Source organism: Myotis nattereri (assembly GCF_964212035.1).
Source record: "Myotis nattereri genome assembly, chromosome: 1".
Lineage (NCBI taxonomy): Eukaryota > Metazoa > Chordata > Mammalia > Chiroptera > Vespertilionidae > Myotis > Myotis nattereri.
In genome coordinates this window covers 11,401,512-11,417,608 of record NC_138075.1, presented here as the reverse complement: position 1 = coordinate 11,417,608, position 16,097 = coordinate 11,401,512, and the positions used below count along the sequence as shown (strand labels likewise).

At 45.9% G+C, this 16,097-nt stretch overlaps 1 protein-coding gene across 5 annotated transcripts in view; it reads right to left on the bottom strand.

Annotated features, from left to right (window-relative positions):
• TTC7B (tetratricopeptide repeat domain 7B) overlaps positions 1 to 16,097 on the bottom strand; it is a gene marked incomplete at its 5' end in the record, with an annotated part of 195,317 nt that overhangs the window by 96,655 nt on the left and 82,565 nt on the right. For all 5 annotated transcript variants that reach the window (XM_081111613.1, XM_081111614.1, XM_081111610.1 and 2 more), the window contains 2 exons: positions 2,771 to 2,908; positions 6,673 to 6,736. In XM_081111613.1, coding sequence (XP_080967739.1) covers positions 2,771 to 2,908; positions 6,673 to 6,736 — 202 coding nt within the window. The remainder of the gene's footprint in view (positions 1 to 2,770; positions 2,909 to 6,672; positions 6,737 to 16,097) is intronic.

The window sequence follows — 16,097 nt, the reverse complement described above, 5'->3', positions numbered from 1 at the left end:
AGTACTGACACATGCTACAGCCTTCTAAGTGAAAGAAGCCAGACGGAAGGTCAGATACCGGATGATTCTATTTATGTGAAATACCCAAATTAGGTGAATCCATAGTCAGAAAGCAGATGAGCAGCTGACAGAACCTGGGGGTCGGGCAATGGAGAAAAATCACTCAGTGGGTCGGGTTTCCTTCTAGGGCGATGAGAATGTTTCGGAACTTGATAGAGGGGATAGTTGCACAACAGTGGGAATGTACTCCATGCCACTGAATTGGGCATTTAAAAATGGCTATGTTTATGTTATATGACTTTACCTCAATTTAAAAAAATCTGGTTAGTCTTTCAACCGAAAGTGCTGAGAAAAATGGAAGGGAAAATTAGGATTAAAGAAAAAAAGAGAAAACCCCAACAAATGAGGGAAGCAGGACACCCTAAGTAAGATGTGGCCTGAGACGAAGGGTCCGAGCCCAGTGAGGGTGACCACGCCTGCCCTTCAGTGACCGAGCTTCCAGAGATGGAACCGTGTCTCCAGGGGCCACCGTGTTCACCCTCCACCTACAATCCCTCCTGTTTCACTCAGAAGATCTGAGACCACGGGGCTTGGGGAAGCTCTAACGGCAAAACTAAGTAGAAATAGCAAGAAAGGTTGAAGCCAAGTATTCGAATCCTTTATTACTGGATGCAGACCCTGCGGGGAGGCCTCCCCAGCGCCAGCCACACCAGGTGGCAATGCGGCCTGGCTGCCTCCCCGTAGACTGGGAGCTGCTGGTGGGCAGGGACCGCACCTGGCTCAGGTGTCCCGGCCTGAATCACAGCTCCTGGCACAGAACAGGGGACTGCAAACATATGTGTTGAAGACATGAGTGTCCTCTGTTTTATCAACAGCTCAGATACGGTACAGAACTCAAAAGGCTCCCAGGGATATGCCCTGATACATTTCCCTGCCCCCCTTCTACTCTAGCTCCTCAGGCAACCTCTGGCAAGGCCGCCATTGCTTTAAATGTGCCTCCTGCAGTGAAATTCGGAACCGCAAAGGCTCGGACAAACAACGGGACCAGCCAGTGACTTGGGCGCCAGGTCACTGCCACAAGATGGCAGCTAAATGCGACATCAAGAGGAAAGTCATCTGGTGAAAACAAGGCTGCCGCATTCCGTGCCAGGAGGAAATACAGGCCCGGGAACGCCACCTGGCAGAGGAATGCTGCTAAGGTGACAGCCGCCCCCCTCAAGTCATTCATGGCATGACGAGAAGCCTGTGGGCAGGGGCCACCAGCCTGTGACTAAGGCAGCACCTCCTGCAGCTCACACCTGTCCCAGACGCAGGCCATTTCAAGCCGGGGAAAGGTCACGCGGCCCCGAGATGGCACGAGAGCAGACCCGTGACCACACTCAGCCTGGGACCCAGAGAGCCTTCCAGTGGTTCATCTGGAGGGCAAAGGTTCACCTTCGAAAAACCCCCCATGGGCTAGGGGGCCCTGTCCCCGCAGAGGGCTCCACGGCCGATGCGGGGCGTGGGAACTAAGCTGGCCAGGAGGAGAGGGTCCCAGGAGTCAAAGAACCAGGAGCGGTGACAAATCCAGGCCAATCCCAAGCCTGGGCACAGTCCCAGGGGGTGGGGGGTACGGGGAGTAACAGGAACATCAGGACAGGTCGCCTTATCTAGCTGGATTGTGAAGGGCTTTTGTTGAAGAACGAGTAACCATTGCCCTGTACAGTCACCAAACCGAAGCCTAAAAAAAGGTCCAGGCCACACAGGCTCAACGGCTGTCCGTGGCTCCGGGCAATGTGGCCGCGCTCCGCAGGCTGGAGGGCGAGGCGCGCTTATCTGATTTCAGCCGATCTGTTACTGTATTTCATTCCCTGTCCTCCTGCCCAGAGGCTGCTGCAATGTGTATAAATTTAGAAAAAGAAAGATGAATAACATGGAAAAGTCCATTTTAACCAAATGAGTTTTTTTTCTCTCTTTCTTTCTCTTTACTTCACTAAAGAAAAGATAAAATGATCTTATACTTATTTCGCCGCTACCACCGTGGAATCTGGTATTCTGGGCAGCAGCTCGGTTATGCATAACCACAACGCAAGATAAAAGTCAAGCTTCCATCCCAAATGTTTCTGAGAAACGGAGGGAAGGAGATGACAGCACCTCGCCCGAGATCGTATGCTACAAGGGTCCCTCTGAACGCAGACGCGGTTGACGGGAAAGCCTGTCCCAGCTCGCCGGTTGAGACCCTGTGCCCACAGCTGCCGTTTCAGCAGGAGTCACATATGATGCTTTAAATCAAATACAGCCCGTTTTATAAGGAAATAATATCACAGATGGGTGATTTGGGGTATGGTGGAAATTACACTGAAAGAGAAACTGCTAGAGAAATGCTTGCCTTCCCTCCCAAACTCATAGCCAGTGGGTGTTGGGACCACTGGTAGGAAGTGACCACCAGTGACTGCCCCCACCTGATCGCTTAGCCCAGTGGTCAGCAAATGGCGGCTCACAAGCCACATGCGGCTCTTTGGCCCCTTGAGTATGGCCACGAAGTTTCAATCGCACTGTACGTGCGCGCCCGCACGTGGTATTTTGTGGAAGAGCCACACTCAGGGGGCCGCAGTTTGCTGACCACTGGCTTAGCCCCATTTCCATTTCACAGAGGAGCAAACCAAAGCTAAACCCAAAGCCATGTGGCTGCTGGTGACAGGGGTTCAGGACCAGGTCCCTCGGCTGTCCCTGCGGTCAGACCGCCAGCACCCCCCACCGCCTGGAAGCCATCCCGACGCGAGGGCGGTACCTCCGACAGCATCTCAAACTGGCCTCTTCGCCCGAGAGCAATGGTCAGCAGGTCATAGATCACCGAAGCGCTCTGCAGACTGATGAGGCGGTCGCTCCTGTGCTCGGGGATCCTGCTCAGCACGGCGTCCCGGTTGGCCTGGAAGCAGCGCGGCGGAGAGAAGCAGATGGTGAGCCAGCCGTGCACACAGGCTTCACTGTCGGGAGGCCATCTCGGCCTCCTGCCCTAACAGCAGCGTCTGGAGACAAGGGCGGGGATGGGGAAGGGGGTCTGTCGCCTCTGGTTGTTTGTTCAAACTCCCCAGAGCGCCACAGCACGTGGTACAGGGTGTTCTCTAAACTGGGGGGCCTGGAGGTGCGATCCTTTAGGACACGTGTCCCAGTTGGCAGGTATGTGGAGGGAGATTTAAGAGCCAGTGAGTGCAAAGCGGGGAGATTTCTCCTGGGCTCAGGCTCGCTGCAGGCACAGCTGTGCTCTGGGGCAGCAGATCCCCCAGCAGCTCAGGCCCTGCTGCTCCTCACTCACAGAGCCCGCTCTGCTGTAAGTCACCGGCCCCACCCTTCCATCCCCAAATGGTGGCACCAAGTTCCATCCGTCCTACAGAGACATGTCACACTTTTCCACTTTTCCGCCACCCCGAAGGAACACTCAGGTCCCTCGGTGACATCCTCGCTGGCACAGACCACAAAGACTAACCCGATCTTGTTAGGGAAGCACAAAGCAGATGTACAAGTGACAGCAAGAAGCAAACAGATTTTTATTTTAAAGGCATTACCACAGAGGACTCAAGAGAACCCCTGCCTATTTCACATCGCCACTGCTTAGCAAGGAAGACAGCAGGCACATTCAAGCTTGTTAATCTCATCTATCTAGACATCAAAGGCTCCTTACAGCAACCTGTTCTCATTACCTTTGAAATGTAATTTCTCTACAGATTCCTCCAGACAAACCCATGCGAGGAGACTCTACCCACTGGCTCCTTTTCCTCTCCACCCCCCCCACTCCCCTCCCAGGGAGTTAGAATCAATAGTTAGATCTTGCGGTCCCTCTCCCTGCTAACTACCAGAAGTCTCCAGATCTACCGTCCCTGGGAGCACGAAAAGAGACCCCCAGCTCTTCCTGTGCAAGTGGTCACATGAGACAGGGGGCCGCTTGTCCGAGTAGGCTGATGTCTGTCTTCCTGCCTGACATTCAGAAAGACTACGAGCACCTTCTCTCTCACTAATGAGGTTAAAGGGCTTCTTTTTGTGAGTCGGGGGCATTTGCTTTTAGCCACCCATCAGCACTCACTCACTTCAAAACTCCTCGCTCCTAAATGTCAAAGACAAATAAGAATATATGTCAGGCCACTTCCTTCAAAGTGAGTCATCGCCTATGGAAATAAGCCTGATTCTGAAGATTTTATCCTTAAATTTTTCTTGTTAGGAGTGGCTTTTCAGCCAACAAAAGAAGCTTGGGAGGAAAACAGGGCTTGCTGTAAGTGGTCTCATTTGATTTATTTGCTATAAATGCTCCATGTTGAGACCAACGCCTGGAAGAGAACAAAACAAAATACTATTTAAGAGAAATTTTCAAGTTATGCCAAATGCATTCTTTTTTTTTAATTTTTAGAGAAAGTCTATGGTTTTCTTTTGAATAAAGAGGTACAATACAGAACCTTAAACTGATCCACAAATAATAAAGATCCCGGAGTATTGTATCAGTGTCAGTTGTACAAATATAGTCCCAATGACTCCTTTCTCCTGGGGAAAACTCATTTAATTTGAGGCAAGAAAGCAGTACAATTCCCAATGGGTTCTTGTAGGTGGAGAGACTATGGACAAATTATGCTTCTAAGATAAGGTCAGAACCAACAAAAAATACAATTTTCCCAAGTACCAAAAAAAACAACAACCAGCAATTCTCATTTTGGTTCTGAAATTGAGCACATTCTTTTTCTGTCCAAAAACAGAAAAATCAAGGAGTCAAGGAACATGAAAAAAGGGGCTTCCAAAAGCCACTTAATTTAGGTTTCTACCTACATAATCATGGAATGACTTACAGGGGGAACATAATCATTTTGGTTGGGAACCTCACCCTTCATATTTATTGATGTCACTGGATTTCACCAGCCCCTGACGGGATTTCCAGAAATTAAATACCACAGAGACACATCTGACTGTCTCAGAGGGCTCTCCATTTTGAACCTATGAGTTCCTTGCTTCAGTGAAGGAGCAGGAGAGATGGAGCCATCATCCCCCAGGACACAACATTTTAGAGAGGGGGCCGTGTTTTCCAGATTCCAAACGAATACATGATTGACAATGGAACTCAATATTTCCCATCAGAACTGTCCTCACGCTCCCAGAACTTCTACAATGTAACCAACCAGGTCTGCCCAAGGAAACTGACTGCTAAGTTGCAAAGAGTCCAGCTCCGGGTGCAGGAGTGCCAGCGAGGAGGCCACCGCGAGCTGCCCCCATCGAAGAACTGATGACAAAGCACGGTGAGACGTGTCACCGAACGCGGTGCCAGGCCGTCCCCATGCGTGCCTTCCCCGACTGCGCCAGGGCAGAGGAGAGAGTGTAAATGACACCGTGCTGTTACCAGCTGACAGTCAGGGAAAGATGAGCCAACGGGGCAACCTGTCTCCTTCGGAGGAAGGCAGGCCAATGACGTCAAAGAGCTTCCAAGTAGAGAGAAGTGGTAACTCAAGCAGTCTTGCTCTTGTAAACATCTCTGGGCCATTGCACAGAACAAGAAAACCCAAAGCTCTGAATTAAGGAAGCTGTCCTCCCAGACCAAGCCCGGCCCTCCTGACCCCTCCCTCCGACAACGTGGCACACGCACGTCCTCCGGCTCATCTCTAAGCCTTTCTCACCTGAGTGCATGTCAGACCTCCCTTCAAAGCGTGTGCTTGGGTGAGAAGGAAACACTTCTCTCGCTTCGGCTAGGATTCCTTTTGCTCCTCCCTTGTCCTCCTGCCTGCCAGGTGCGGTGCGGGATGTAGGAGGGGACAGTATGGCCTACCGGGAAGACCACTGCACGGGGAATCCAGGCGCCTGCTCTGGGCCTCGGGTTCCCCACGTGTAAAATGAGTGAATGGGCATGAGGACCTCTAGGTCCTTCCAAGTCCCAGGCGTTGGCCATTCTGCTCAGGTGCTGAGCACACACAGTGGCTTGCCAAGGCATAACCACTATAACACGCATTACTCCTGAAAGATGCAAGCCAGGGCTGTCACGCCTGAAGATACACAGAGTGGAAACCCAATAAATGATGAGCAAGGAACTTCCAGACCTCAGATGTGATATCCTGGCCAAACACGAAGAAAACACTTCGGAGGAATTTAGGGTCTGGCAAAAGCGCCCTCCCAGCAGCAGAGCCAGGTGACAGGAGTGAACCGCCCCGGCTGGGCGTGCAGTGCCCGGGAGCAGTGTGAGCTTGGGGAAGGGGCCTGAGTAGAGGCCCAGGCAATTTCATCTGAAAACCAGAGGTTCAAACACACAAGTGATTTCTCTCCAAACTCTCCCTCCCTCCACGGCAAATCGAGAAGGCTCGGAAAGGTGACCCTTGGGGGCTTCCTTCCCCTGGCAAGGATCTTTGTCGTCATTTTAGCTATAGTTTACCTATAGTATATGCTTGTGTTAGTGTTCCAGCAATACTTGGTGGATAAAGGAATAAACTCAGCTGCCTAGTAATTGCTCGGGGAAGAGAAGCTCCATGCTCCGGGGTGACCAAGGAATGTGCTACCCAGTCCAAGAAGAAACATCCCTCCTTTTAAGCCTCTACTGTCTCTTCCCACCCAGGCATCCCATCTGTTTTTCTCCCAAGGAGAAGGGTCACTATACTGATGCAGTAGCCATATCAAAAAAGGGACTTCAGGAATAGGGAACACAAAAACGTAAGAACACATTCTACTTACCATGGATTCACTAATCAGCAATAACAACAGGGCCTCTTCGGTATTTTCTTGAGGACAAAAAATGCTGCATAAAGAAAACCAGCTTTGATATATGGCAATCTCAAAAAAACACAAAATCCTTGACTATGAGCAGGACGAATGCTAAAAAGCTTTAAGATTTTTTATATAGACCCCATGGAAAGCAGTGTATAATCTGGACACTTGAGTTAATTTGCTTATTTCTATGGTAATCTATGGAATTTGTACGTTCTAACTATACATTTTAATAGCAGGCAGCAGGATGAAGTAAAGCTGTAAAAACCAATTTGAAAGTCCAAATAACATGTAAGCTTGTGATAGAAGCAGAAATTTAGATGGCTACAAACTGACATTATCTTCCAAGCTTTCTCCTAAACGCGTTATGGAGGTGTGATTGCAGTACTCTTTTTTACCTCTTTCTTGCTAACTGGCATATCTTACATTGTCCTTAAGATGAAATAAGAGATTGGAAGGAATTTTAGAGTTTGAATAATTTCTAGAATTCTGTAAGAATGTAGTGAGCTATCTTACTTAACCATGTGTTTTATTATGGGGTGGCATGCAAGATCTAGCTGTCTTATTAATCAGTTTTATGGAATTGGGCTGAACTCTGACATCTTGGATTTTAGAAAAAGCTCTTAAGCATGATGTTGTTCAGGAATAGAGAACAATAAAAACTAAATAGAACCCAAATATGCATTATCTATACCCTATATTTTATGCTTTGAGCATTTAAAAACACGTACAGCATTCTCCCCCCCAAAACCCTTCAACCGCCCCCGCCCTGATCTGAAGCTCTAGAATCCTTTGAGTAGAATTGAGTGTTACCACAGCTGGGCCAAACTCAACTCTTTTTCATGAGTTGGAAGAGGAGTGCGATAAAGATGAACCTGGTTAGTAAAAACCTCCTGGATGTTTTGGAGAGGACTAAATAAAAAGTAACTTTATCCTCTCAGGGGGTAAGACTACAATCATTTAACTTAAGAGATGAAATGATTCACACACACACACACACACACACACACACACAATGGCAAAAAAAAATGTTTTCCAAATTATTATAAATACTTGCTCTCTTTGAAGAGTTGGCAACTTTTATGTTGTACCAAAGGACCATAAAAAGTAAGACAGAAAAAGTATCGTGCCTCGTACTCTTCACAAGTCTGACTTCCCTACAGGTAAGAAAAGCACCTATGGAATGGATCTTATCGCTCTTGCAGGGCTAAACTTTTAGGAAAAGGCTAACGTTTAGGAAACAAAGAGCAAGATTCTGGAATCGGCAGTGCCTTCCTTAAAGAGGTAGCTTGAGGTGACATGGGATTTGAGAAGATGGAATACTTCTTCCTCCTTAAATTCAGATACAGAGCCTACGGGTTTTGAATTAAGAGTGGGGTGTGTGTGAGTGTGTGTGTGTCCACCCAGCGATCGTTTCCTGATATCCTGGCTTGTGCTTACATGCGATCATTAGCGTTTTTCATGGCTAGCCAGTCCTGCATTGTCCAGACTAACTGAAGAGAGAGAGAGCCCATGCTAATTGTGATTTAACACCAGCCAATTCAGCCATGGATAATCCCCAAATTCCACTTGAGCCATCCAGACTGCTTAAATGCGCGGTTGTTATTTTTACCAGAGCTGCTAACAAGTAGCACATTGATTTTAATTCCACTTCCTCTCCCCTTCCTTTGGAGCCAGGCAAGATGGAGACCCAGGAGCTGCACAGCTCTCGGGGCTGGTGGGGGCGGGGAGGGAGGAAGGGTAGTTTTAAGAGGCCTGCCTGAAAAAACGACACACTGGAATGCCCTCTCAATAACCATAATTTCTCTAGACCCATTTCTGGCCATTCCTTCCCTCTTCCCTATTCAGGAAAGCATGGAGCTCAGAGTTCAAAGTCAGAATGGTTGGGGACTTCCCTTTTGTGACATTCTCTTCTTGGGGCCCAAGATTCAGGGGTGATGCGGGGGTGCTCAGACCTCAGAGGAAGTTGACTGAAGGGCAGGGTGGGGGATAAAAGGGGACAGGGAGAAAATGGGACCAGCGTGCAGTGAGGGCCAGCTCCGGGAGCTGGGCTGGGGGCTGGCAGAGGAGGCCGCGCAGGACTGCTGGGCTCCGAGTGGGCAGGCTGCGGTCTAGTCTTGGCCACATGACTACCTCACGGGCTGACCTTCAGGCAAGTTGCTCTTTCAGTACTTCAGATGCATTTACCGCCTCCTTACCTGATTTTACAGAAGACACAGGGGACAGAGGCGAGAACCCTCGTTGATTAACAGTAGTCATGATTACTCTCAGAGAATCACAGCCCTTTCTGAAAAATGGCACTGTATGTGGTAGAAGCAACAGTACAGAAGAAGGTAACCCAACTTGATCCAGACGCATGTCCTCTTCCTGTCATCTAGCTATTCTACAACTATTGACAGGGCGGATGTCCTAAGGTTAAGGGCTGTTTAGGTGTGAGGAGGGCCTGGAGCACCCCTCACCCAGAAGAAAGTTGGTTTGTAAATAATGACATCAGCTCCCAGGTCCAGCAATGGCATCTGTACCATTTTACTATGCCTGGCTAAAGGAATTCTGGGGAATTCCTGGAGAAAACTGCCTCTGATCCACAGCCAGCCAGATATGAGCTGAAAAATCAAAGCCAAGGATGGCTGCACCCCCAGCCCCAGCCCAAGTCGCACTGTCTGTCAAATACGCCAAGGCCCATGATACCGTCAGTCCTGGGTTTGCCCGGAAGGATGAGGTTCCGAGAGAGGAAGAGATTTAAATTAAGCGTGGAGAGTGCCTCTTGATTATGAGGGGTCGGCTGATCCCATCTGGAGGTTACCTAGGCTTCTACATAATTCTTCCCTTTTCTGTCAATCCACTTGGTCAAAATTCCTTCATAACAAAGAAAAAAGGGCCCTTCACTCAGATCAGCCCCAGCCCACTGAGCTGTGCCGTGGGTGGACTGGGCGAGTCCTGCAAAGCACATGGCCTTGCACAAGGGCTGCCGTGCTCCCGGTGAGAGGACGGGCCTCCGCCCGAAGGTGGGCCAGCTGGCCCGTGTACACGAGAGCTCAGGAGACAGCGGCAATCTCTTCCCAAGCAAAACCATGACAAATAAGTGATTTTTTTCTTTGACATTAGCATCTTCCATGCACCAAAAGAAGCTATCCAAAGAGCAAAAAGAGAGCCCAGGAAATGCAAGAAAACAGTTACAAATACCTCCAATAGCACTTGTTATCCAAAAACAGGAATTTGTAAAAATCATGAACAAAACAACAAACAACTGAATTTTTTAGATGATCTGAAATAATCCCTCCTCCAGAAAAGACACACTACAGACATAGCAAAAAGGTGGCAGGTTCGATGACCGGCTGCACGTATCCAGGTTAGGAGTGCGATCACTGGTACGGGCATGTAGGTCGCTCACACAGCTTCAGTTCCACCATTATGTCATTTTCCTGACCCTTAATAACCCTTATCTTCATACTTAAAACAGTGTCTTCATACTAACCCCAAACCTCTGCACTGGCTACCAGGAGGTTCAGACCTCTATTTAGTACTCCATGATCACTACTTTCTCCTCCTAAGCCTACAAAAAAGTTAAGCAAAATATCTGGCACTCCTAGCTTTCCATAAATCTTTTCACCATTCACTTCCTGGCAGAATAGTGGCTTTTAATTGCATTCTTTATTTTCATCTAATTTGCATTTAATTGTCTAAGCCACCACAAATACTTTTTATAAGGAGGAATACAATGAAAGGAAAGAGATACCTGACTGGAATGCACACATATGTGCACTAAGAAACACATGAGAATGTTCATAGCACTATTCTTCTTGGCCCCAAAGGAGAAACAACTCAAAAGTCCATTACAAGTAGAATAAATCAATATATTGGAGTATATTAATAACGTGGATAGATACTATGCAGCAATGAAAACAAACTCTTACTATATGCAAAAACATGGGTAAATCTCTCAAATATAATATTAGACAAAAGAAGTTAAACAAAAAGTTTAATATATGTTTCAAAGATGAACCAGACTAATTCTTATGATAGAAGTCTGGATTGAGTCACCCTTGGGTGGGGATAGTCATTGGGAAACAGTATAAAGAGGGCTTTTTGAGTTATTTCTTGATCAGGATGCTAATTACATGCACGTGTTCACTTGGTAAAAATTCACCATGTTTTAGGATCTGTGCCACTAACGTTTGCTTTGTATTCAAGTGAATTGGTGATAATGTCCTTTTGAGAACTGGCTGATCAGAGAGTCCTGCCTTGGTAATATAGAAGCCCCAAAACAAATATAACCCAACAGCTTTTCTCTCTTTATAATAAATCAGAAGTAGGATTGTGAACATGTAAAACTAGAAAGTTAAAAATTGATGGTAATAACTGAAGGAATAAGAAATAGTACAGAAATAAATGCAAAAAAGAGAGTAGATGCACAATTAAAAAATAAATAAACAAAACCAAAAATTGGCTCTTCAAAAAGATCAGCAAAATTTGATAAAATTTTTAGCTATACTGACCCAAAAAGAGAGAAAACTCAAATTACTAAAATGAGAAGTGAAAGACAAGACACGACTATACCAACCTTATAGGAATAAAAAAATATATAAGGGTATGTTATGAACAATGGTATGCCAGCAAATTAGATATCTTAGATGAAACAAGCAAATTTATAGAAAGACAAAAACTACTAAAACTGATTCAAGAAGAAATAGGAAGTCTTAATAGACCTATAATGAGTAAAGAGACTGAAGTTGAAAACCTTCCCACATACAAAAGCTCAGATGGCTTCACTGGTGAATTCTACCAAACATTTAAAAAACAATTAATACCACTTCTCCACAAACTCTTTTAAAAAGTAGAAGAAAAAGGAATACTACCCAACACATTCTATGGGGCCAGTATTACCCTAATACTAAAACTAGACAAAAATATCACAGGAAAAACTACAGAGCAATGTATTTTATGAATATTGGTGTAAAAACCCTCAACTAATATCTTCATCACCTCTCCAAACTAACAAGTCAAGCTTGGCAACAAATAAAAGAAGTATATACTATGATGAGTGAGATTTACCCAAGAATCCAAAGTTGGTTTAATATCTGAAAGTCAATTAATGTAATATATCGCATCACATCACATCAAGAGAATAGAGAACAAAACTCATACAATTATCTCAATAGATGCAGATAAAGCATTTGATAGATTTAAAACACCTTTCCATAAAAAAAAAATACTCAAAGTAGTAATAGAAGGGATCTTCCTCAACCTGCCAAAGGGCATCTATGAAAACCCATAGCGAACAACAAACTTAATGGTGAAAGAATGGATGCTTTTCACCTCCTAAGATCAGGACCAATAGAAGGGTGTTCACTCTGTCACTTCTATTCAACATTGTACTGGAGGTCCTAGCCAGGGCAATTAGGAAAGAAAATGGAATAAAAGACATCCAGATTAGAAAGAAAGAAGCAAAACTAATCTCTATTTGCAGATGACATAATTTTATATATAAAAAATCCTAAGGAATCTAAAAACTACTAGAACTAATGAATATTCAGCAAGATTGTGGTATACAAAAATCAACAGAATCAACCCAAAAATGAAATTAAGAAAATAATTCAATTCACTATTGCATAAAAAAATTGCACGCACACACACACACACACACACACACACACACACAAACACACACCTATTTAGAAATATGCCGGGAGCCGGTCCATCCTTGCTGTTTCAAGGGACCTGGCATATATGGCATACTGTTCTTAATATGTTTGCTCACCTTCTTGGCACTATGTGTTTTAACCAAGGTCTCTGAGAAAGGTTGTTTTCCCAGGTAGGGATTTTCCCCTGAAGTTAGGGAGGGAATAAAACCTCTTAACTAAGTGCCAGGCGGGTAATTAATCACTTTAACTACGAACAATCATGCTTAAGCTACATAATCTTTACTCCCTGGAATGGAGATAAGAAACGCCCTAACCTTTGTAATAGAGATTGATAGGATTGAATCAACTGGTATAAATACAGATGTAACAAGACAGAATGAGACAGAACCTAGGCACAGAACCTACACAGAACGTTCTCTAGAGACAGAAGAACTTCGCTGGAGAGAACATGGCAAAAGATCCTGGACAGAAACTGGCCTCAGAACCTAAAGACAGAACCTAGCGAGAGAACATGGCAAAAGATCCTGGACTGAACCTGACTACAGAAATTGGCAAGAGAACCTGACTAGAACCTGGTGACTGAACCTGGCTGGAGAACCTGGACAGAACCTGGCTGGAGAACCTAGCGAGGGAACATGGCTACAGAACCTGGCTGGAGAACCTGGAAACCTGGCTGGAGAACCTAGCAAGAGACCATGGACACAGAACCTGGCTGGAGATCCTAAGCAGAACACTCTCTGGAGATCCAGACCAGAACTTGGCTGGAGATCCTGGCTGGAGATCCTGGCTAGGCTGCTGATCAACTGAACGCTGTCTCCGTGTCATTCCTTCTTCACCGACTCCGTCCACACCTTTGGGGACCCCTGGACCTGCTGGGGTCAGACCCCGGCATCTGGCGCCCGAACAGGGACCCCTAGGTAAGCACCCCACACTCGGGACGGATAGGACTCCACCATAGGAAAAGGGTGGATAGTCTTTGCCGACTCCGTCCACACCTTTGGGAACCCCTGGAACAGGATTCCCATAGGTAAGCCCCCCCCCCCATTGAGAACCCCCACATTCAGGATGAATAGGACTCCACCAGGGTGCTGCAAACCCCCCTACAGAGGATAAGTAGGGTAAGAAGGTGGATAGTACAGAACTTAGATTGAGAAGATGTGCCATACTGAGTCCAAAGAAAGAAGACTCTGTATTGATCTTTACATTAAGAAGATGTGCCATACTGAGTCTAAAGACAAAAGACTCCGTATTGATCTTTTAACACATATGCTTGCTAGCAGAGGAGTTAAGGTTACTCCCAGTCAGATGGAACATTTTATACAAGAAATATGTCCATGCTTTTCTGAGGAAGGAAAGGTGCCGGAAAGGTAAATGTAGAGGCATGGGAGAAGGTAGGCCCAAGCAGCCTTATTCTTAACCCCACTGCAGCCTTTCCACCCCGGGAAAGTGCAGGATTGGCAAGCTCTCCCTTGGGTGATAGATCAGGACTCAGGTAATAGCGGAAAGCGCCAATCCTACTCTTAAAATGGATACAAGAGAGCATTTGGGGTTTTTCTTTTTAATGCCTGCTTTTAAAAAATAAAAAAGGGGGAATTTGCCGGGAGCCGGTCCATCCTTGCTGTTTCAAGGGACCTGGCATATATGGCATACTGTTCTTAATATGTTTGCTCACCTTCTAGGCACTATGTGTTTTAACCAAGGTCACCTCTCTGAGAAAGGTTGTTTCCCCAGGTAGGGATTTTCCCCTGAAGTTAGGGAGGGAATAAAACCTCTTAACTAAGTGCCAGGCGGGTAATTAATCACTTTAACTACGAACAATCATGCTTAAGCTACATAATCTTTACTCCCTGGAATGGAGATAAGAAACGCCCTAACCTTTGTAATAGAGATTGATAGGATTGAATCAACTGGTATAAATACAGATGTAACAAGACAGAATGAGACAGAACCTAGGCACAGAACCTACACAGAACGTTCTCTAGAGACAGAAGAACTTCGCTGGAGAGAACATGGCAAAAGATCCTGGACAGAAACTGGCCTCAGAACCTAAAGACAGAACCTAGCGAGAGAACATGGCAAAAGATCCTGGACTGAACCTGACTACAGAAATTGGCAAGAGAACCTGACTAGAACCTGGTGACTGAACCTGGCTGGAGAACCTGGACAGAACCTGGCTGGAGAACCTAGCGAGGGAACATGGCTACAGAACCTGGCTGGAGATCCTAAGCAGAACACTCTCTGGAGATCCAGACCAGAACTTGGCTGGAAATCCTGGCTGGAGATCCTGGCTAGGCTGCTGATCAACTGAACGCTGTCTCCGTGTCATTCCTTCTTCGCCGACTCCGTCCACACCTTTGGGGACCCCTGGACCTGCTGGGGTTGGACCCCGGCAGAAATAAGTTTAACAAAAGAAGTACAAACTTTGTACCCTGAAAACTACAAATTGTTGAAAGCAATTAAAGAAAACCTAAATAAATAGAAAGAAATTGATGTTTATGAATCAGAAGTCTTAATAATGTTAAGATGGCAATACGTATCAAATTGATCTACAGATTCAATGAAATTCCTGTCAAAATCCCAGTTGCATTTTTCTTTCCTGAAATGAACTGACTCCAAAATTCAAATGCAAAGGAAGGTGGGTAGGGAGGACAGCTCAGGGGGTCTGGGCTGATTTTGGCTGATCACCTTCCAATCACTTGCACATGAAAATGTTGTAAAATTTATGGTGGTCATGTAAGCACAACTATATGCCTATATTAAAAGCCACTGAATGGTACAATTTCAATAAGTGAATGGTACATATAGTATGTGAATTATATCTCAATAAAATGGTTTTAAAAAACCCACAGGTGTGTATCTGTCTGAAATGAAACATGTGACTCAGTAACCAATCCTGGTATGAAAATGGTTCCTTTACCTAGTAACTGCATTTTCTAGATCTGCATGCTGCCTCCACAGTTCTCCCCGTACAGATGGGGAAGCTGCTGCTAGGAGAGTCTTAGTGGCTTAGGAAATAAAGAAGCTTGAGCTTTCTGCCTTCGATGGGGGAGGCCACACTGGAACAGCATCCACACAGAGAGCGCGCTCCCTCCACCCGTCCTCCATCTGTCCACCTTGATCTGGGCAGGGAGCATGAACTGACTTCCTCAATATACCTGGCACCTTATATGCCTGTCTATTCAGAAGCATCTAAAGCAGAAAAAAAACCAATGTAGGGTCTATTTTTAAGATATAAATATCACTTTCAAAATGAACCCAAATCTACTTCTAAATAGTTCAGAAAAAGGGGTCAGCATTGTAAAGTGAGCTTGGGAATTGCAAGAACACATGTTTTATGAATCCAGATAAGGATGAAGGAATAAACAGGCTGTGAATTAGGCAAACTCATGGCTCAACAAGGCCATGAAAAAGGAGGATAAAAATGAAATTAAAATAAGCCCAGGGAAAACGTTAAGCATATGCTCACTTGTCTGAATTTGTACAAGAAAGGCAAACTGATCAAGATGATGAGGGAGAGAGACGCTTAAGAGGACTAAGAGACAGGTGCTTTGAGAAAAGCTGTCCCTTGACAGTGCAGCAACCACTTTCAGAAGGTACACGTGTAGTAAAAATCTATTCCCTCCTCCTAACCACTCCCCATCCCTGCCCCCCGTGACTATCGGTGCTTTCTCCGGGGCCTGCGGGCTCTCGGCCATTTTTCTAATTTGACAACAGCCGGAGAGGGTTTCCCTCTTTATTTATACATGTTCC